Source organism: Camelus dromedarius, chromosome 1 (assembly GCF_036321535.1).
Source record: "Camelus dromedarius isolate mCamDro1 chromosome 1, mCamDro1.pat, whole genome shotgun sequence".
Taxonomy (NCBI): Eukaryota; Metazoa; Chordata; class Mammalia; order Artiodactyla; family Camelidae; genus Camelus; species Camelus dromedarius.
In genome coordinates, this window is record NC_087436.1 from 46,957,702 (window position 1) to 46,980,996 (window position 23,295).

At 40.5% G+C, this 23,295-nt stretch overlaps 1 protein-coding gene across 1 annotated transcript; it reads left to right on the top strand.

The window, feature by feature from the left end:
• Nucleotides 1-3,034: 3,034 nt before the first annotated feature.
• LOC135322047 (cytochrome c oxidase subunit 6C-like) lies at nt 3,035-3,268 on the top strand. Its single transcript, XM_064489215.1, has one exon. It carries the CDS (start codon nt 3,035-3,037, stop codon nt 3,266-3,268), a length of 234 nt encoding a protein of 77 aa, XP_064345285.1.
• Nucleotides 3,269-23,295: the final 20,027 nt, after the last annotated feature.

The window sequence follows — 23,295 nt, forward strand, 5'->3', positions numbered from 1 at the left end:
TCTGTTTTGTTTTGCTTTGTATTTTTCATTTCATTTGATGATACAGCAAGAGACTATGGGTTTAAAACACAGCATAAAATGTTTAAGTATATCAATTTCCCTACAGTGGATAATATTCACTGTTTCAGTGTTTTTCAACATGGTGTGGAATTTCCTAGTGAGGTCTTCATAAAATAATTCCCATGTCTTACGGTTTGATTGGAATGACCTTGAAGGAAAACAGAGGCGTTGCTGGTTGGTGGCTTATTACGATACCTCCAGACTTGTTTGAAAAGCCTAAGACCCCTTTCCCCCTAACAAAAAGTGGAATAATTTTTAACAAAAAGAACCAAATTTAGTGGGAAATAAAATGTATGTCTATAATAGTTTATCAGTGACTTGATTTGTTTGTGATAAATACAAAAAAATCCCACAAAAACAAATACAACCGGGTATGGATGTCACATGGCACTCGGCAAGAAGGGACCTGACCACAAGGAGCTGGCACAGGAAACCCATGGGAGTCGCTCCTCAGAGTGTGAGGACACTTCAAAACAGCTCTAGCAGAGTTTCTTACTATGTTTCCTCCCAAAAGGCTTCAGTTCAAGCTTCAAGCATCCTACACATCCCAGCTAGACAATGCCATTATTTAAAAGGAATTACCCATAATTCAATCTTTTCAAATATTGTAAAATAGAATGTAGCTAAATATATATTTCTCAGGGTTTTTTTTAATAGTATCCTGATAGAATTTGAAAAATTGATTTTGTCTTCACCATCAGTAGCCTCAACTATTTAACCATTTTGAACTGTGAAAAGGTATTTCAATGCAGCAGTTGGAGGTGGAAATAGTACCGAACTTTACTTTGTTCCAGACGCCGCTCTGTTGAATACAGGTCCTCTGATACATTCAGTCAACAAACAGTAACATACCAGACTGAGGCCTACGGGCTCAATAAGTGGGTTCCAAGAGACATCCAAACAAGTAAGGACTGAGTCAGGGCTCAGGAGCTGAAGCCAAAGCCAAGCTGCACAGAAGGAAAGCGCGGGGGAGACGTGAGGCCGCCCGGAGGCCAGGAGAGGCCCCGCCCCGCGCCCGGGAGCTGCGTGGGCTGCTGGTGCCGCTGCGCGCCGCTGAGACAGAACAAATATAGGCCATCCTTTGGAAAATTAGAAATCTGAGTTTCAAAATGTGCAGATTAAAAAAAATTCTATGGGGAAGCTATTTTTAAGAAAACCATAAAACCCAGAAACCATAAATGAAAAAAAAGATTGACCTATTGAATTTGTCTCAAAATTTTTAAATTCTGCAGGAAAAAAACATTACAAATAAAGTAAAAAGACAAACTTGAGTAAAACTTTTCCAATACATGCTGCTTGGTACAAAAGGATCTCATAAATCAGTAGGAAAAAAAGAAAAGAAAAGAGAAAAGCAAGAAAGATGGAAAGAAAGAGGGAGAGAAGTAGGGAAGGAAGAAGTAAGAAAAGCAAAAAGAAAAATAAGCAAAGGACAAACATGAAAAGCTTCTTATAATTTTATAGACATGACTCATAATTTAAAAATATAAGCATGACTTATAATTTTTAAAAAGCAGATTTACACAACAATGAAATACCCTTATTTTAACCTGCACACCTAAAGTTAAAGCAAGCATGTCGGCAAGTGTGTAGTGAGAGATAAATTATGCAACTTTCCTCAAGGACAACTTGGCAAAACATCAAAATTTAAAAAATGCATCTATCCTTTGACTTCACAATTTGAAATCCAGAATTCAGAATAATTAATGAAATTAGGATTTTGACTAATGAAGAAGCAAGCCACCTGAAAATGAACAGTATTGTTCCTAGGTGATTGATGATGTAATTTATAATACGAGAGAATGTGAGCTTTCTTGGCTGGCCTGATGGATAGTAGGTCAACTTGGAAGAATATTTATGAGCAGAGCTAATAAATTCTCAGCCTACTTTGATCTGTAGCTTGCTTGAATTGGTTTTGCCTTTGCCTTCCCCCAGACTGATCATCCCATACAAACCAAGGCCACTCAACACCCAGCATATCACACAGGTTAGCAAGCTCTGTCCCAGGGGCCAAGGAGGGGAGAGTTCAGTGCGAGACAGGGTAACAGAAAAAGCAAACGCTATGAGACTGCATGGGTGGGAATGGCTTCACAGAAGAATATTACCTGAAATGGGCCTTGAACAATGGAGAAACAGGAGAGCTGCAGAGGATTGGAAAGGGCATTCCAAGGACAGGGAAGAGCCAGAACAGGAGCCAGGGGTGGGCAGGAAATTTTGAGGTTTAAAAGACAAATCTAGAACATACCAGAACAAGAGCAGTAAGATTCTTGGCACTTATCTACAACCACCAATAGACCAAGGAAAACAAAGCTCCTGGGTCTCAAGGTATCCTATGTTGGTGTGTCCTAAACTTTACACATTTATGACACAGCCTTTTACACATTTACACACATATCTCCCTCAAAATTTTTGTTGCATTGGCCAATAGGCATATTTATATTTACTCTAAAATTTTCCCTTTAAGTCCGTTCCTTTTCTCTTTAGTTCATCTTAAAGAATAATACCTACGAAATAACAGATTTGGCATGTTAGAAATAGTTCTTCCAATACATGTTAAGTAAATATATAACTAATAAAATGCTTTTAAAAAGTTCATTGTATACCACCTCATATCACACTGTGAACCAGCAAAGGGACACGTGTCTCACCTTGAGAAACGCAGGTCTTCAGAGATAGCCCCTTCAAACTGAGCAAGGTGAAAGCTGTCATTTGTTCATGTTTACATCACAAATGACAACCTAGACCAAACATAAACTGTGAAACTGAATATACCCAGATGGCATTTTTAAACCATGTTGCAGCATAACTTAACACATTACAGGCGAAAGAGAAACTAGTATGTTGAGGGCAACTATTGTGCATGTGTGTTGGTTATTGAAAATATCCTAGGAATGGACATAAAATTTTCACAAAAATCAGGTCCATTTCTCCATCAGTCTGGAAGGGCCTTGTTGAGCTGTCAAGGAGAATACGTACCATGACTTCCAGTTCTTTGACGAAACCTCCCATGCGAGGCCTTTTGGCCAAGTGCCCACAATTTTGTATTATTGGAGCGTTCGCTGTATCCCTGCAAGCTGCAGCTCTCTCTAAATTTGCTGTGGCTGAACCAGGAAAGAAAGTATATGCAGATTTCTACAGAAATTATGATTCCATAAAAGGTTCTGAAGAGATGAGGAAGGCTGGTATCTTTCAGAGTGATTTTGGAATGTGAGCTCCATGGAAGTTTGTCACTTACCTGCGTTCCTAAACTATGAAACTATGAACTATGAATATCAGGGCAAAGGAATAGTTTCTCTTGATAAATAATTAACAAATACTGTGGACACTAAAGAAAAATCTTTTTTCACAAAATCAAATAATGTAACCAAGCAAGTAACCTCCTAATGCAAAAACCTTCCTATTCCAAAACCCTGACAACCTGATATTAAATATCATTTGAAAGTAGTTTGGGCTCCGTTTTTACTTCCAACCTTTGAGAAAGGTTGTTGGATCCCACTTAAAAGGATGACTATCCTCTAAGGAGAAAGACCACAATACCACAAGAAACAAGAAAAAAAAAATAATCATCAATTATATTCCAACATTGACTAAAGGAGGAGAGGTTTCAAAGTAGTGTGCCAGCTGGCTGGAGCCATGGTGTGGCTTCTCCTTTATCTCCTTTAAGGTACATGTATTCATGTCTCTTACCAGCACAGCTTTCTGGGAGACCAAGGAAGATTTTTAAGTAGATTATAACTTTATCAGTATAGATCTCTCTTCATGGAAAACTAAATGACTTATCTCCCATTAGTCACAGAAAGGAATCAGAGGCTCATGGTTGCCTTACCCTCCTGGTTAAATGGCTATGGTTTTGGGGGTTTGGACTGAGTCTGTTTCTATTGCCCTGTTTATCCTGAAACCATACGAAAACCCTCTTCTCCTTCATGCAGTCGGTGAGGCTGATGTGGGACAGGTCTGTGTGTCCAGATGAAGCATGCTCCAGGGCACTTGGAGGGGACAACCGAGATGACTAAATGTTTAGGAAGCAGTCCTCACAATGAAGGAAGTAAAAGAATTTAGATATATTGTGCCTTAAGAGGAGAAGGCTGAGGGCAGAGATGGGACCCTATTCCTCAGGGAAAGGGATGGTTATTGACAGGCAGATGACAAGGAAGTGTCGACCTCATGCATGCAAGCGGAGCCACACTGAACTTGACAGGAGATGCTTCTTACAAGCTGAGATTCCCTGACTGCCTCCTAGAACACCGTGGGAGTACGAGAGGCAGGGCAGGAAAGGGTAGGCACAGACTCTGGAGCCAGACTCTGAGCCTCAGTTTCCTTGCCTGTAAAATAACAACAGTAACAGTGCCGACCTCACTAGATTTTTGTGAGGATTATATTTGTTACTATATGTAAGAGGCTAGCACCCAGCATCTGGCACAGAGTAAGGGCCACATGTTTGCTGTTGTTCTTGTTTCATTAGTATTATATTAACTATAAGCACCTGCTCTATTCCCATCCAGATTAAGAAGTTTGGGGATTAAATTAAAGTGCATGAAACTGAGGTGAGATGTTGCGTAGAACATAATGTGTTATTAAGCAGGAACGGGAATTTTTGTTGCTGTTTGAGACAGCATTTCTGAGTTGGTGTGAACACAGTCCTTTCCAGAGGGTAAGCTGTACACAGGATGGCCCACTGCGTTCTTCTCATCAGCTGATTTGGCATCAACAATGTGACCACACCAGCCCTGGATAGAGAAATTTTTCCTAAATGGAGCTCAAAAGAAACATCTCCTGTCAAGGTCCGTGTTGTTCTCCTTGCATGCATATGGCCCACAGACCTCTGCCGTCTGCCAGTCAATAAACATGTGTGATGGCGTCTCTCTCTACGGCAGGAGGGGGTGAAGAAGTGTCTCTGAATCCAAAGTTTACAAAGGATTGTGAGCAGGCTCTGTGTGTCTCTGCTGTCCATGTCAGTCAATAAAATTAGATCCTTATGTCTCCCTTTCCTTGAAGGCATTTAATGAGTTACATATTCATTGCTTTAAGAAACACACTCGAGTCACAATACAGCTTGTGGGCAGAAAAAAGAACTACCTGGGCTGGGATCTGATGCCATAAAAACTTGGTGATAGGAAGTAACCTCAAACACTGGTGAAATCTTCTGAACGAAGTGGGGGTCTGCCCGCTGAAAGACTGCAGGATCCTATCCGAGATGGGGGGCTTAGTGGTGGACAGATGTGGCTCCTTGGGTGTTTAAATCCTGGAGATCCTTGACATCTGTGGATTCAACTATTCATAGTGGACCACTGGGGAGCAACCTCAGTGGTCTATGCCATGTAATCATTCTAATTCAGCTGCAAGGCTGGAGCTCCTGAGAGACCGCATAGCTAGTGATGGGACACTGTGGACCACTGCAGGGCAGTCCACCTATTGTTAAAACCGGGGCAAACGACTCACTGTACATACTGGGACCACTTTGAGTTTAAAATAGGTGCTCTCAATAACTACAACAGGACAACAGGCATAAACTGAGCCTGTCCTGGGCAAGTAGAAACACATCGTCACCCCACTCAATGTCCAGCTTTAGGATTCCTTATTAGTGTAAGATGCATCACTGATTAAGTACTTTTTAAAAATAAATCCTTATTTAAAATAGCAATAGAATGAGAAATAAATGTTTAATTCAGTTTGGCTTACTTGCATCAAGTTTTGCAGACAAAACAGATAACTATAGGAAAGCAAGGGGCTATAGAAACACGTCCATTTCAGAGATTCATCATAATCTTGAGCTAGAGGAACTCTGTGAGTCTCCCAAGAATTTACTGAATTTTCAAACAGAGCATAAACCTGAAGATTGTATGTCCTAACCTAATTTCTATTAAACTGGTCCAGACATTTAAATAACAAGATGACCACATGAGCACAATTCCAAACAACATCACAAGGTTACTCAGATCACAGAAGTAAATGATCAAGTGGGTCACTGGCGATATTAATGTCTTGTAAGGATCGGATCATTTAACTTGGGAATTTTGGAATCAGAAGCATCATATAAAAACAGCCCTACTGAGGCTTCTGGGTAAGAGGAATCAGGCCAATAATTAACATGTGCTGTACATTCATGGTGCCAGGATGTTTGCCTGACTCTTCATCTACGTGCTCTAATTTAATCTCCCCAACTCTATAAAAGAGATATCCTCACTTAGCTGCTTGAGAAATCAGAAAAGTTTGAGTAACTTGCTGAAGGAAAGTCATTTATATTTTCAGTAAACATTTTTACACAATCCTGGTCAGGAGGCATGCTTAAAGTTGGCAGCAGAAAATCAACTTTCATCTTCCTTTCACCTGGGAAGAGGAAAAGAAATTATTTGCTGCCTCCGAGAAACCACTACTATTCAATCTATCATGCACTGACGAAATTCTAGAGACTAATTAGACTAAGATCAGTGCTTTCCTACAAACTAACCTGTCTCCTTGTTGGCTGTGATGATGTTGCTCCGTGCAATTTTCAAGATATCTGGAGGAATTCTGGGGCAGCCTAAGTGACATAAACAGGGCAGTGGTTTGCAAATATTTTACTATCAATACTAGGAAAGCCCCGTTTTTAGTAATCTCTTTCCTAGTCTTCAATCCAACATCTGTGCTGAGTCATTAAAATGAAGAGGAAGAAACTGGCATTAAGGGGTGTAATGGGAAGAGACAGTGACTCCAAACTGCAGCCAAGAAGTGATTGAAAAGTATTTTGTTACAAATGCAATGATAAAGAAGTGTGGAGAGCACCCATCTGTTTAAAAACTAGGCAACTAGGCACCAATCTGCAGTATGTGACTCCCAGATGAACTTGCTTTAGGTTAGAAGGTGAACAGACTGAAGTTTACACTGTAGTAATTACCTATAATTATCATTTTGGAGTTTTACATAAAAGGAAATAGGTTATAGTTATGCTACAGTAATCCACTTATACACCATTTTCATTAATCTCGTCTATGATAGGAGATGGGAGGGTGTGAAGAATATTCTTCAATCAAAGCTTTGAATGAAAATATGTTTTGTGTCCCCACAAGTCAGATAAATAACAATGATCTGGGATTTTTAATGCATATATGAAACACTGGAAGTCTGACAGTGGCAGATTTCGAAAGTAAAAAGAGTAGCTTAACAGACTTAGTAAAGATCGCTTGGATCTATGTGTCCAGCTGGGTAGTGTGTTCAAAGATGAAAAAAATGTTTTGGGCTGACTTTCTCCAGGACACACCCTCAGTCTGGAAACTCCTTTGGTAGAAACAACCTTCCCACTCTTCCCATGCCCACTGACAAACTCATGCTCATCATTTCAGATGCATCTCAAGTGTCACCTCTGCTGTGAAGCCTTCCCCAGCCCCAAGGCAAAGGTTTGTGATCTCTTGGCGAGATCCTTTGGTCCCTGGTACAGGCACATACCTTTCCCACGCTCTAGCACACCATGTGAGCATTCGAGAGTAGACTGCCTCCAGCATGTCATCCCACCGACCCCGGGGCTGATTCTAGTGACCTGGAGGATTAGACACGGGATCTGTTCCTCATTCGACATCTAAGAAAATGACATGTACACTTAGTGGAAAGCTTCCGTCCAGTACAAGGCAGAGAAGTAGCTCGCAAATAAATGTCTGTTTGTGTGTGTGTGTGTGTGTGTGTGTGTGTGCGCGCGTGCTGTCCACTAGGCTGTGAGTTCTCTGAGCCCAGGTCTTAGGACTTACTTTTTGTAATCTGTGCTTATATAGCACAGATTTTATGTGCCTCATACGTAAATGTATGTTCATACAATAAACTGTAATAACATAGTGTAACCACTCTCCTCTTCTAAAAGTGCCATTTCCCAAGTTTTTATTTTCTAGACTCCACCGAGATTTTTTAATATTTTTATTTTTACTGTAACTGAGGTAGCTTCCTATTTTTAAAGGAATTTGAATTTAATTTCTGGCACACAGAAGTGACTTCCAAGCCAATTCTCCTCTTGCCTACCGTAGACATCTCAATACTGTCATGGCCAAAACAAAGCTCTGGCTTCCACCCTCCCCCCACCTCTGAAAGTGAGCCTCCTCACTCTTCCCATCTCAGTATCTTCACTATGGATCTTGTATCTTCAGTCTCAAATCCGACCACTGCTGTCACCCTGGTCCAAGCCGTTGTCATCTCACCAGAACCACTTCCATCTAGTCGCCCTGTTCCCATCCTTGTCCCCCTCACACAGCAACAGCCTTGGTGCTCTTCTTGAAATAGCCATCACATCACGTTATCCCTCCACTCAGAAGTCGCCAGTGGTTTCTCAAGATACTTAAAACAAAATCTAAACTCCTTCTCAGGGACTCCGATGTTCAACATAATCTGTGCCCTGCCTGCCTCTCTGGTCTCACTTCCTACTTCTGCACCAGATTCACGGAGTCCACACCCATTTCTGTTCCAGGAACCTGCCAGGCTCTTCTCCTCCCAGGACTGTGCATTTCTTCTCTTTGCCCCCAGTGCACTGCCAGGTCTCCTCCTGGCCGGCTCCGAGTGCTCATTCCAGGCTCACTGGCTCCTCAGAGAGGCCACCCCCAATCAGCCCTCTAAGGTAAAGCTCCAAGTGCTCTCTAAAACATTCCCTATTTTGTCTGCTTTGAAAACTATTTTGTTCATTGTCCATCTCCCCCACCAGAGTGCAATCTCCTGTCTCATTCACTGCTGTATCCCCAGCCCCTAGAATAGAACAGGGGCTTACTTGTGGAAAGAAGAGGGAGGAATTCTAGGAAAACAAAACCCCATGATGTCAATGAGAATTTGAATTTTAGTACCGTCATCAGGAAGCGGCTGTTCTGTACACACATGACGCTTTGTCGTCAGCTACGGGAATATGAGAGGACTACACACAAAGAACAATCTAGTGACAAATGTGCAACAGTATGCTCTGTGATGACGTCCCCAGCATGGAAGTTAGTCAGTGTGCTGGCAGAACAGATGTTATCCAAATTGCCTGAAGGGCCAGCACAGCTGTGCTGGACACGTGGCCTGCTCAAAGGACAGTGGGCAGGACTCACCCCGCAGGAGAGTCTTGCTGACCGACAGCTCTGTAGCAGGCTCAAAACATGCCGTGCCAGAGAAACAGCCCGACCTTTCAGTACGATGGGAAGAGGCTGAATTGATCTGTTTTAGAAATCAGGTAGAAATCAGTCTACCCTGAGTCAAATCCAGGTCCCTGTGATTAATTAGCACCCACTTCAGGTACCTGTATTTACCTCTGGTTTCTCTAATTATGACCTCCTGATACACAATCCCAAGCCCTTTGTGACACAGCTAAAATGGTGTTCATATGCCAAAAATACTCTAGAGGCCATCCTGAAATGAATTTCATTACTTTTGGCCATTTTCATGTCCAATACAAAATATAATATAATCTGTGTGATGAACATGTGATAACTGCTCATCGTTGTAGAGTGATCAGAGCCACCAGCATGGTGCTAACCATACAATTAACGTGGCCATAACTCCTTACAGACTGATCCAGCCTCCTCTGTACTCTTAGAAGCACGTGATGTACTCTTAGTCGAGAACCTAGAAGACTCACTACTCTCTCCCTCTGTCACCAACCACCTCATCTAAAGATACCTAATTTTTTGCTTTCTCGTCATCTCCAGGGGAATCAGAAGTGCTTCTCCTGTTTCTGGTTAAGTCCTTCATTTTACTTGTTTTCTTGTTTGTTTGTTTGTCTTTGTTTTGTTTTGTTTTGGGGGAGGAGGCAATGAGGTTTGTTTATTTTTAATCTAATGGAGGTACTGAGGATCGAACCCATGACCTCGTACATGCTAAACATGCACTCTTACTACTAAGCTACGCCCTCCCCCAAGTCCTTCAGTTTAGATGGTGCGGAGGAAGCACTGTGTGACCTGGACAAGTCAGTGTTCTTCTGCCATCCATGACTTCTCTGATGTTTGGAGGCCCTTTCACGATCAGCAAGTCACGGTTTGGCCATCACCTACCACAAGCAGGAAGTGCTTCTCTGTGAAGTTTCTCATGTCACACAGCACACCTGCTAGAGACAGGGGCTGTGGTGGAGGAGAGCCACCTCCGAGTTCTGTGTTGAGGTTCCTGGAGAAGGGGAGAGGGACTGAGAGGGAAACGAAGGACAACATCCAACAGAGCTAAGTTTTGAGATGAGAGTGTTAGGAATTCCAGTTCTGGAATAAAAAAGGCCAGATTTTGCCACTTACTGGCTGTGTGATATCAGATGACTAACAACCTCTATACTCTCAGTTTCTGAAAAGAAGGAAAAAATATATAGCACCCACCTTGTAGGCTGCTGAAAGGATTAAATCAGGTAATGTATGTGAAGGGTTTAACATAGCGCCTGGCGTATGGTAAGTGTGTCAATAAATCTTAGCTTTTACTTTAGCAGTCTGGAGAATCCCAATTTCCTGATGCCATTTACTGGTGAATGGTGACTAACTGCATCTTTAGTTATGCTTAGAGTTTGATGACTTTGTTGGAAGGGTTCAGGCAAGAAAGCTCAAGGCTCTTCCTGCCCTGTATTTCCAATATTCCTAGAAGGGTTAGAGGGGAGGGAATGGGCCAACAGAAGCATTATTCCACAAAACCAGTGACCTGGGAGTCTAACGCACAGCTGCCCTGGCATGGGAACTCTATGAAAGCGTAATGACAGAATTACCCACTGCATAGGATAATTGTGAGAATTAAGTGAGATCAATTCTTTGAAACTACCTAGAGTCTAAGAAATCATTTTCTTTTTTTCCTCTTTCGTTTGCACGGTCTGGAAAATGTTTAATGTCTTTATTTGGTAACTTACAGAGTATTTTTTAACTTAAAACCTAAAGAGATTGTTTCCTTCCATGATGAATTCTTGGACTGCTATGTGTTTTTCAAACATTGTTTTCTAATAATCTCCCCTTCCTTCCTCACCCTTTGATCCTTTCTTTCCCTTCTAGTCTCTCCATTTCTCACATTCCTTTAATTTACATTTTGTCACAGAATCCTGGTACAAGAGCTTTACTGTGGCACCAATCACAGAATGACTTTTTTAAATTGTCAGTTTCTACAGAAAAGAGTAGAATCCTAGCAAGATGCATCCTGCCATACTAATAGATACTTGTTTTTCTGAATTAAAAAAAAAAAAAAGGCTCTTTTGGTATTCTATGCAAATGAACTTGACTCTAAGTTGGAAACACATTTAGCTGCCTCCTCAAGCAAAGACGTCTTTCCAATGTCAGAATTCTTGAAAGTCCTTGAATAAAAATTCACTTCCCTCTAGAGCTGTACTGATGTATTTTTAATATTACTATTTTTCTTTTATTGCTGCATAAAGATGCATTCTAATTTTGTTTGTAGTTTATAATAAAAAGGAACCAAGGGAAAAACTAGTAAGGGTTTATTGAAAGAGTTAAATCATTTCCCTACAGCTTTCCTAAGCGGAACTGATAGTCTTAGTCTGACTTAGAGAGCTGGGATAGAAAGGCTGCCAACATCTGTTTTGGTCAGAGACAGATAAAAGAGACTAATTCATAGCGGGAATAACCCATGTATGGCAATTCTGTATTCCATTACCCTTTTCACAAAAAAAATACACATGATATAGATGGAGAGATATATTTCTATCTAAACTTTTCCACAGTGAAAATTATTTAGAAAAAAAAAAAAGGTGAAAGACTCAAAAGAGTTACTATTGATTTATTACCTACAATGAAGCCAGGAGGCAGAGCAAACTAACAGTCCTGCCACCATCTCGCAAGGCTGGGTCTCTGACATTTAACAAAGTGATCTTAAAAATCTGAAAGTACAGACGTGAAAATAACTTTTCAAATACCTGTAGAAACATGGGTTAGGGCCGACACAAAATAACTGAAATTCAGGAATAATGCAAAGTCTTCATTTTATCCATTCGTTTCAACCTTCTCTCTATTAAAACTAATGCAAGAACTGCTAACGTATAGCCAAGTGAACTAGTTTGACACCTTTTCTCATTATGGACAAAGGTGCTAACAGGTAGGCAAGAGAAGTAGTAAGTTATTCGGATAATTGATGAAATGAGCAAACGACACAGAGACAATCAGGACTTGCCTGTATCAAGAGAGCAACACTAGACGGAAAAAGAAATGTCTTGCATTTGACAGGAATGTAACTGTGGAGGCGGGGAGAGAGATTTGGTTTCTTTGGTTGGTCCGGTAGTTGGCTGCTTGGGAATGATGATTGTCAGTTCCATTTCCTACCTAAGAACGCACAAAAAGCCCCCAATACCCAGGATCATGTACAAAACGTTTTATGCTTCTAAATTCTTTAAACATCTAGAGCCTTAATGAACTCAATGAAATGGAACAAATGCTTAGACATCTTTGGTGATCCCAATTATATGAGAAACATATAAACTTGAAGTGACTCACAGAAACCACAGATATGATTGATAAAAATATCTCCATGTACACTTAAGACAGTACATACTCAGGCCAATCTCTTAAATCTTCTGCAGGCAGAGCATACAATACCGAATGCATTCGTATTCAGAATCTTAATCCTGAAGCAGAACAGAGCTGTGATGATGGAAGAAATACTGCTATGTTCTCTGTTCTTACTAAAGCAAGAAAAACTGCTACTGCCCTTCAGAAAGATTTTCAACAAGAGAGAATATTCTTTTTTCTTTAAATTCCAGATAATTGAATTTCTTTTTTCATCTGCCAAAGAATGTCAGTGCTCTGATCCTTCTAAGAAATCTGGGAGTAGTAGCCTGGAATTATTTATGATTTATGCCTACTGCCATAAAAGATTTGAGGCCTAGAAATCAAAGAATTGATATGACCAATATGTGAGACTCTACCCTTGACTTTTTGACCAAAGATGTGTGCTTCATTTTCTCTGTCGAACAAGAGACAGAGAGTCATAGGATGACAGAGTTTGAAGAGACCTTTACTACTGGAAACCATGGATCATTTTATAGAAATCTAAGTCCCAGGGAAGTAAAATAACCTGTCTCAGGCCAAAGGGCTCATCAGTAGCAGGGAGTAGAACAAGGTCCCCGGACTCCAGGTCTTTTCCCAGTGGCCCAGACAATCTCGCCTCTGTTCAGGAGTTGTTATCACGGCGAGACCATTTTGAAACATCTGTGAATGCTGGAACATGCCCTGAAAGTATAAAATCTTGTCCATTTTCCCTCTAAACACCAAGGTCCACCCTGATACTTAGACTAACCCAAAGGGCACCTCAAATGGGTCACAAACCAGCATGTCAGCTACCATGTGGCCACCACCATGTTTCTCCTTTCCTGCCATTGTCCCTGGGGTTACTGTCCCTGGAGAAGCCACTGATAAAATGGGGTCCAAAGAGCCCCTACCTCTGAAATCATCACTACCCACCAGCAGGCTTCGAGATTACCCTCCCTGGGTGGTGGGAGTGGGGAGTGGTGCAGTAGCCCGGCTCACATGAGGTGGGCCAGAGCTGGTGGCATCAGCAGATACCAGACTGTTAAGCTGGGGGTGGGATGCACAAAAAAGGAGGGATAAGAGGTCATCAAACTGCAAAGGGTCTGAAGCATGTATTGGGAGATTGAATATGGCTCCATGGTTCCGAGTAACAGAGAAAAACAATGCAATAAGAAGACAGTTTTATGTAGTCTTCTGATGAATAAGATCCACACTTAAGGCCTGCAGAGGGATGGCTAGAAAGACTGCCTGTTTTTTCATCTCTTCTGGCAGAGCTGTAGTTCATTTTGTGGGGGTCCCGAGAGCCATCTCAAGCAGGTCAGATACCTTTGTCCCTCACTTGTGCCCTAGCACCTCCTGCAGGATCTAACACAGAAGAAACTTTGGCTCTGGGAAAACAGAGGAAAATTCCAAACAGAAGTAGGAAACAACTTTATTTGTGGGCAGTGGCATGCTAGAAAAAGTTTAACAATCAGCTCTCCAGGGAAAAAAAATGTATGCATAAGTTTAGTATAAATTTTACCAGTATAAAGAATGTGTGGCTACAATTTATAAAAAAGTAAAATATACAAATCTCTATTATAAATTCTGTGTAGTCAATTGATTTCTTACAGAATGCTTTCCTTGATTTTTATCTAACTCTCGTGTTCTTAGACAACTTATGGTTGCAATTACCACACAGGTGTAATTCCCACAGTAGGCTAATTAATATTTTCATATGTATTAAGGAGTAATAAATAACAAAGACATATATCAGAATAACACTTGTTCATTGATGATGTAAGCAACTTCTTTGTTGAATTAGATAATAGTGTTTGAATACTGGAAGAATATTTCTTCAATTTGGGGGCTACTCACAATGTAATGGCTACAGGCATGACACATGACTGAATTTAATATGCATTAATCACATCTTTTCCATCACTTTCCTAGGTCTAGGTAATCAATAGAATGATAAATCAAACCCTGATTTGTAGTCAGTTTCCATGATGTAAATAATCCCTCCGTGATGTCACTGAAGGTGGGGCTGTAAAGAGAACGCAGCAGCACAAGCCTGTATGACGCGTCCACTGTGCCCACCACTACATGCCATGTCCACCGTATAGTGTGACAGATGAAAGTGACCTCAAGAGTCGAAGTCATATTGAAAAGTAGTAAAATAATGGGGAAGTGGTAAGTCTGGGGTATTTTCTACCTCTGTTTTTAACATACCTTATAAAATTGTAAGTTTATATAATTTAATTTTTAATAGCATCCGTGTGTAACAACTCGCTCACAAAATTCCTACAGACTTAACAATCAGCTCTCGTCAGCTGGTACTAGCTGGCTCCAGCACTCTGCTGACGGGAAAAGACATTCTTTGGAAAACAAAGTCTCAGGAAAAAGATCAGTCTTTCATAAGATACATGTTCATATTAAGTCATAAAGCTGTTTATTAAGAAACTGAATGTTCAAAACCCTTGTCCAGTCAGTAGATTTGGCATTTGTGCCCAAGCGTGTGTGGGGTTAGATTCCCCCACTTCCCCCACAGCCTCTAACCACCCTCACCAACCATCCCGCAGACACCCACAGCACAGAAGGGATTCATTTAACACACCTCATGAGAGCTTCACCTTGTCCTATCCAAAATAACTCTTTCTGGAGCCAATTTTTTAGTGTAATTTATTCCAAACCTTTGATGGGGAAACTTGTACTTTTGAAGCTGTTCAGATGTGCAGCCAGCGGGGAGCTCCTGGGCCACGTTGGCTGCTACAGCTTCAGATGCTGCGGCTAGCCCCGTCGCCCAGGGACACCGCGTGGATTTATAACATTCCTTGAGGGAGAGCCGATCCATAGCCTACAAATGAATGCATTATGCTTACCCACGTACATGTTTTTCATCTGTGACAGGTATTTTATGGATTGGGGCCTTCATTTAAATGTTACATAATCCTCCCCTAATAAATAATGTGAGTATTTACTATAATTGAAACAAGAAAGACAGCCTTTGTTTGGGCATAACTGGTTCAAAAATAAAAGGACTCGCCACAGAGTAGAGATCGATCATCAAAAAGATCAGTTATGCTAGGAGGTGCGATCGCCTATCATAGCTTAATCACCATGAAAGAAGCATAAATGATATAAGAATTTTTGCCTTTTTATATGGTCATCTTGAACTCCTGAGACATAAGAAGCTTAAGAAATACACCATTTGGTCAAATTACTAATTTGGCTTAACTAAAAGCAAGGCCAAGATGAATCAATTAAAAATGCTAAGTTAACAAAATACTTTTTACCACATACATTTTTAAAAAATTTAGTTACACTACCCTCCAGTATAAGGCACAACTGAAATTTCTATCCAGTTACCAAGTAAGAGCTCTTACTTCAACAGCTTTAACATGTGGGAGATTGATGCCAACTAGAACCTGTACCTAATCTTAAAGGATCTGTACCTGCAGGATTTAGCACAACGTCTGGCTAAACATTCAAAAGGAGTTTCAAGAATGAATGAGTTAATTAATGTCTTAATGACTAAAGACAATTTATTACCATTATTTTAAAAGCTTGTTCTGTAGGCTAAAAATAAGTTTGTAAATTTACTTATGGTACTGATTTTTTAAATAACATTTTCTCTATTAACACTATTAAAATTTAGGGCTTTGCTAAATTATCATATTTTAGATTATGGGAATTGGTAACTAAAAAGTTACTGTACTCTTTTGTTGTTTTTTCCTGTTCAGGATCCATTTCCCTTTTTGCCATTTCCCTGATTTTCTCTTGGGAGACCGCCTCTCCCCTTCTCACAGTCCATCAGGATACACTGAAGTTGACCCCAACCTCAGTCCACAGATGGGCATATGCTCCAAACCTGGCCAGTCAGAGCAGTCCATCCTGCTGTCCACAGTAAATGATTTGGGGGTGGGCATGTGACCCACTCTGGACCAATAAGATATACTCCCAAGACTTTTGCTGGGCCTGTTATGAGAGAGATACTCTCCTTCTGTTAGTGTGCTAATCTGGTAGGGTAAGCCTGGTGTTGACAGTAGCCACATTAATCTTAAGGAGAGAACCAGACCAGGAATGAGGCCAGCGCAGGAGAACACGAAGCTGAGAGATAGGGAAGGACAGACTCTCGATGGATGACACTATCTGCATGTCTGCGCAGTGACTAAATGCTGCTCTAATCTTGGACGTTCCAACTTCATAAGCCTGTAATGGGGATGGGTTTCTGTCACTAACAACCAGACGAGTCTATTCTACAAGTTTTCTCTATGCTATTTTCAAAGCATGTTCTCCTTGTCATATTTTAAAATCCCAGTGAAAAGTACATAGGTTTCTTCAGCTGACAATATGCAAAATTTTAAATGTTGCTAACAGTTCCAAACATTTTAATTAAGGACTTCAGTAATTCAGAAAGCTAAGCGCTGAGCTTTAACAGAATCTATGAAGAAAAGGTTTTTCTGTAAACTCTGATAATCTCAAGAAGTTAAGACAGTAAGTAACTCAAATCTTGGAAGCCTGCGGTTCAAAAAGTCCTTTCTCCACACGGGACTTTGTGTACTGGTTAAACAATACACATCACCACCCAAGACAGGGATCTAGAAATATGGTGTTAGGGTGGCCAAAAGTACATAGATTCACAAAATGAAAAACCTAGAAAACTACCATTCTTCTAGAATTCATGGAATGCCTCTCAAAACTCTCCTCTTCAAAGGAGAATTTTAAGAAAACGATTTCAAAACAATTTATCATCCTAAATACTGTATTATGGAATCAAAAGGGAACGTAAAGGTGTGGAAAGAGGAGCCCTACACTGGCTGTGGTTCCCACCTCTGGTACCTGCCATGTGGGCAACCCAGTGTGTTAGCGCCAGTCTCTCCATCTAGAAAACGAGGGTGCTCTGCCTCATTGCTTCCTCATGAGAGTCAGTGGAGACGGTGGACTTTAAGTGCTCCTTGGGCTCTATGAATGAGCTGTCAACTATCATTTTCATCTACATACTAATAATATTGCTATGTTTATTGACAGAATTCGCACACTTAAAAGAAAACCTGGTGCGCTAAGCATCCACAAATTCCCTATCTATGTATCTGAGACAGACTTACCCAAGGGTCCAAGCACCTTACGACAAGAGGATAAACAGCAGGGACGTCCTCTGCTTTGTGACCTGTGCTTTCTACGGGTGGCACAGTGAACTTGCTTTTCTATGCAAGGCAGTATGCTAAGCACTGCCAGAGTTACAAAGGTGTGTAAGACAGTCTCTGCTTTCCAAGAATACAGAGCCAGCTGTAGAGCCAAACATATCTTCCACCAAGTACAGCATAAGTGCTAGAACAGATGAGCGAGCAAATGGTTATCTCAATGGCAAGCAAAAGGTGATTAAATTAACCATCAAAAATGGGCATTTCCACACAATTTCGAAAATGGCTTGGGTTTTAACAGGTGCTATGGAAGAGGCCACACAAGAAAAGGGGACGATATCTGGAAAGGCACTGAGTAGTGAAAATGCATCAGGCATCCATGAAAGGTTGGAGTTGGGGAATGAACTATGAATGAAGGGTTTGTCAGATTGGGGAGGGCTTTAAACACTAGGAAAGTAGTTGGACTTTACTTTGTAGACAATAATGAGTCATTAAAGTTTCTAAATAAATGAGCTACAAAAACCAAGCTAAAAGTTAAAAAGAAAATGCAAGCTTGAGTGCAAAGGATTTCTTGAATAGAAGAAAGTGTGTTGGCAAGCACAAAAAGTAGGGAGTACTGTCCTTTATCCCGTAAGGGAATATTACAATCTGGATTATGCAAGTGCCAGTGGGCATGAGAATGAAGAAAGATATTTTAGAGACCTTTGCATATAAACTAAAAATATTTCTTGATAAAAAACTGGATGTGGGAAATAAAGGGAGGCACCAGTACTTCCCGACAGAATGACTGGGAAGTTGATAATAATACTAGGAAATTCAAGTAGAGGAACACAGTTGGAAATGAAGGCACATTTTGTACTTTTGGGGTTTGAAGTGCTGGTGACATAGTGTAAGAGATATTGAAAGGCAATTGAAAATGAAGATGTTTAGTTAAGATGAAGGTTAGAGCTGCAGCTAGAGAGTTAGAAATCATGAGATCTCCCAAGGAAAGACCACAGAATAGCATATAGGGTTATGTGGGGAAAGAAGAGTCAGAAGTGATTCAATCTTTCAGAATGATGGGAATTTTCACTTGAGAAGTGAAGAAGTTTTAAGAAGGAAGTGGTCCCTCCATCACAGGCTGCAGAAAGAAAGATGGAAGAGGATTTGCCCATTAAAAGCTCATTTTGACTTTAACTGAAAGTGTGAAATTTTTTTTAAAAAGTCTGATTTCATATTTACAAATATTTTAGAGTTTTTCATCCCCAGGAGCAGGGCCAATTAACACACTAGTTTTAAAGGTGGTTAAAATAAGAGTAATCATCTACATTTCTTAAATCCAAGCACTGTCTCAGATGTTATTTTCCTGGGTTTTCTTCCCCCCAAGTTACTCTTTTTTCCAAAACAAACCCCAGAAATTTACATTAGAGACTCGGGTGATTATATTTCACACTTTCAAGTATTTTTTCTATTTAAAAAATATTTTAATCAACTTTATTTTCCAAACACTAACCTAGGAATTATAATTCAACAAAATTTCCATTTGAAAAAATACATAATCACTTAGATAATGATAGATAATTCAAATTTTCTTTGGAAGAGAGACAAAAGAGTCTTAGGTTTCTTGCTGGGAGCTCAGCAATGGCAGGAAGTCCATCCCACGGAGAGGAAAATGAGGAGAATCCTCTGTGGAGAGATACTGATTTTGATAGAAGGATGTTGCAGGCCAGAAAAACTGCTTGGTACAAAAGATCCTAATGGTGGTCCTTAACAGTTTTCTGGGAAAGCAACAGGATAAGGTCCTGGTGTCATGCATGTCCCCTTGGATCCATCAGCATCACAGAAACTTACTGGGTTTAGAGGTGGAAGAGCAAAACCTAAGCACCCAGGCTTAGGAGGGAAGGGAAAGTCTTCTCTCTGAGGAGGGCTGACCCTTTGAGGAGGACCATGCTGAACGATTCTCAGCTGAGTGCTCTAATGGGCAAGCCACTGGAAGGTTCACATACTCAATTTTTGTCCCAGTGACACTACATTTCCAAAAATTTCAGTCTTTGATGTGTCTATATCCAACTGCTTAGATGTCTTTGCTTTGTTCTCCTACTATAAAGTCTATTTCACTCTGAAGTACAAGAATTAGTTAAATGGAATTAACTCACCAGTCACCTCTTTTCTAGCTGTTCCTGATCACTTATGATTAAGGCTGACTTCTTCTAAGGATAATTTGAGGTCATTAACATCCATCTATGTTTAAACATTTCCAAAATTTTACACTCACTTTAGAAAGTTGCATAGCAAAATGTTTCTGTCTATCTCTATGCAGTTAATTTTTAACTGAGTGAAAACTTTTGTTCCAAAAAAAGAGAGTTATCCAAAATTCAAGGGCTGCTGCCCATTTCATTTTTCCCAAAGAAATCTGCAGTAATGACAGCTGGATTCAGATTTCGGGAGGCCAGTCTTACAGAGCTTCTCTAGAAGAAGCCCAAGGCACAAATCCAAGACAGTCACAGCCTCTTCATGGCTGATGGCCAACTCAGAGCCGTTGCTAGTTGCCAATGTCCCAAGAACCACAACAAACCAAGCAGAACACTTCACAGAATTCAATCTGGGTCCAAACCTACCCTGGTAAATGGGAAAGCCCATCAGTTGAGCAGGTCAGTGGCAAAATTTGCCCGTTTGTGTGCAGGCACATCAAAGATGGAGCCAGCTTGGACATATGTATATACCCACAAAACCTTCACTACAATCAAGGAACAGACATCTCCTTGTGGCCCTTTGTCATCCATCCCTCCCTGCATCCCCACCCCCAGACAACCACTGATCTGCCTTCTCTCACTGCAGATTTGTTTGTACTTTCTGGAATTTTATCTAGAAAGGAATCAGGCAATGCGTATTCCTTTTTGTCTAGCCTAAAGCATAGCGATTTTAAGATCATTCATGTCGTTCTGTATGTCAGTACTCTGTTCTTTTGTAGCAGTATTCTATTATCTGGATATACCATTTGTTTAACTATTTACCTATTGATGAGTCCATGGGTTATTCCCGGTGTTATAAGTAAAGCTGCTATGAACATTTGTGTACAAGTATTCGTGCAGAAATATGCTTTTCTCTTCTTTTGGTTAAATACCTAGAAGTAAAATGACCAGGGCGTATGGCAGGTATATGTTTAACTTTTTAAGAAATTGCCAAATTGTTTGTGTACATTTGGTATTATTTTTTCCTTAAATGTTTGGTAGAATTCACAAAGCTGCCTGGGCCTGGGGTTTTCTTTGTGGGAAGCTTTTTAACTACTAATTCAATATCTTTAATAGGTATAGATTAACTTAATTTTGTCCCAAGGCTCACTGATGCTCTGCTTTGATATTTTTTACCTCTTTCTTCTTCTTCTTCTTTTTTTTTTGTAATCTTTTTTCTTTCTGTGTTTCATTTTGGATAGTTTATATTGCTGTGCCTTCAAATTCACTAATCTTTTCTTCTGTAGCATTTAACATATTAATCCCATCTGGTGTATTTTTTATCTGAAGCATTGGTTTTTCATCTCTAGAAGTTTGATTTGGGCCCCTTTTATCTTTCCACATCTCACTTTGTCATGCTCATTCTCCCCTCTATCTTCTTGAACACGTGGAGCATATCTCTAATAGCTTTTTTAACATCCTTATCTATTAATCTTATGATCCATGTCATTTCTGGGTCTGTGTCTACTGATTGACTCTTCTCCTCATTATATTATATATTCTGCCCATTTGTTTGCATGCCCACTCATTTTTTATTAGATGCCAGACATTGTGAATTTTGATTGTGGAGTGATGGATCTTTGTTTTTGTATTCTTTTAAATATCCTTGAACATTGTTCTGGGGAAGTTAAGCTACTTAGAAATGGGTTGATCCTTTCAAGGCTTGCTTTTAATGTTTGTTAGGCAGGTCTACAATAACATTTAGTTTACAGCTTGACCCCACAACTGAGGAAATATCTTTCTGAGTACTCTACTGAATATCTTACGTGTTAAGAGGTCCTTCTACTTTGAATGATGGGAAGATGAACTATTCATTGCTCTGTGTGAGCTCCGGGGATCGTTCTACCTACTTCTCCCCACTGATTCTTTCTCTGGCCTCAGAATCTTCCTCACATACATGAACTGATTAGTGCTCAACTAAAGATTTGAGGGTACCCTCTGCATTTCTCCAGAGCATATTCTTTCTCTCTCTCTCTCATTCTCTGTCTAGCTCTCTACTCACTGGTACTCTGCCCTGCAAATTCTAGTGACCTTGGCTTCCTCAAGCTACAAAGTGTTTCTTCTCAACTCAGAAGGATTGCACTACAGGCTGGAAACATTCACCAGGCAATGCTCCGGGCCATTGACAGGGTTCACTTCATTTGTTTCCCTTCTCTCAGAGATCATTGTCCTGTACCATTTACTTTAAAATAACTAAACACAATCGCTTCACTTATTTCTGCCCTCCCCCCCCTTTTTTGAGTTGTTTAAGGCAGAAAGGTAAACCCAATCCACCACAGCACAATGTGAAAGTCAGATTCAGGGGATTTAATATCAGGTTCAGAGATTTGAACTATAAATTCCAAGGGTTAATGTCAAACACTTCCTACAAATTTCTCAGTCTGACCCAGAGCCACAACACACATGTGAACCAAGTGGACTAAGTGTTCCTGATAGGAAACCTATTTTTATTTCCATAAGTTAAGATTCAAAGTGTTTCTGTGTATTGCTCCACATTTTCATATTGTAACTCAAAGATCTGGAGGTATTTTCCCTCTAGCTCTGTGCACGTGTGTGGGGGGGTGGGGGTGGGAGGGTGTTCCTGTAAAAACACATGCATATATATTTTGCACCCAGCTGTGTAACTGGATTTAGGCTTAAAATAAAATTTATGAGCAAACTTTGTTTAATGCACACAAACAGGAAATAGCTACTTGTGAATTCATTAATTAAAATCCTGTTTATAGAAGTATTGTGAAGGATAATCCTTTGTTCACATGAATGAGATCCGGCTGTCAGTATGAAAAATATAGAGTGAGGTCCCGCTAGGGAACCACCTTGGAAATTCACTGTACAGTCAAAAAATTTCACTCATAGCCCTCTGCATTTCCCATAGCCTAAGATTGGATCTTACTCTAAAAGGAGTAAGCTTTTGACGGAGCTAAAGCCTTGTATGAGAATTAATCACCAATTCACCTGCCTCCCCACCATCCTCTCCTCCAACTCTGTTCCTAGAGCTGCCCTGGCTGCCTGCCCAGGCCCTTGACTTGTCAAATTAGGGCCCACCTTGTTTCTCATGCCTAGCTAAACCGAAGGCCATCCACCTTTCCTTGACCTTTGGGATAAACTTTCTAGGCTCCTGTCTGCCTGTCCACCTGGCCATTGCTTGGCCGGATGCCCAGTATATGTTAAAAGCAAAAGACAGGATATAGGAATCTACTTGTTTCCTCTGAGCTATGGAAAGGCAGCCAGCGGTCAAGAGAGATGGATGTGGTACATATTTATAGAGTTAAATGAACCAGGGATGCAGCTACTAATTAATGCAATTCAGCAAAACACTTCTTAATCCAGGCACTGTGCAATGGTCTGGAAAACAAGCTGAGTAAGATGTTGGGGGCTCACCTTCCAGTCTGGGAGACAGGCAAGAAAAGTTGTGATACAGTATGTGAGCTTCTCCGGGCCTGTCTAGTTTTGAACTCTCTACTTTTATTTACATATATTTTCAAA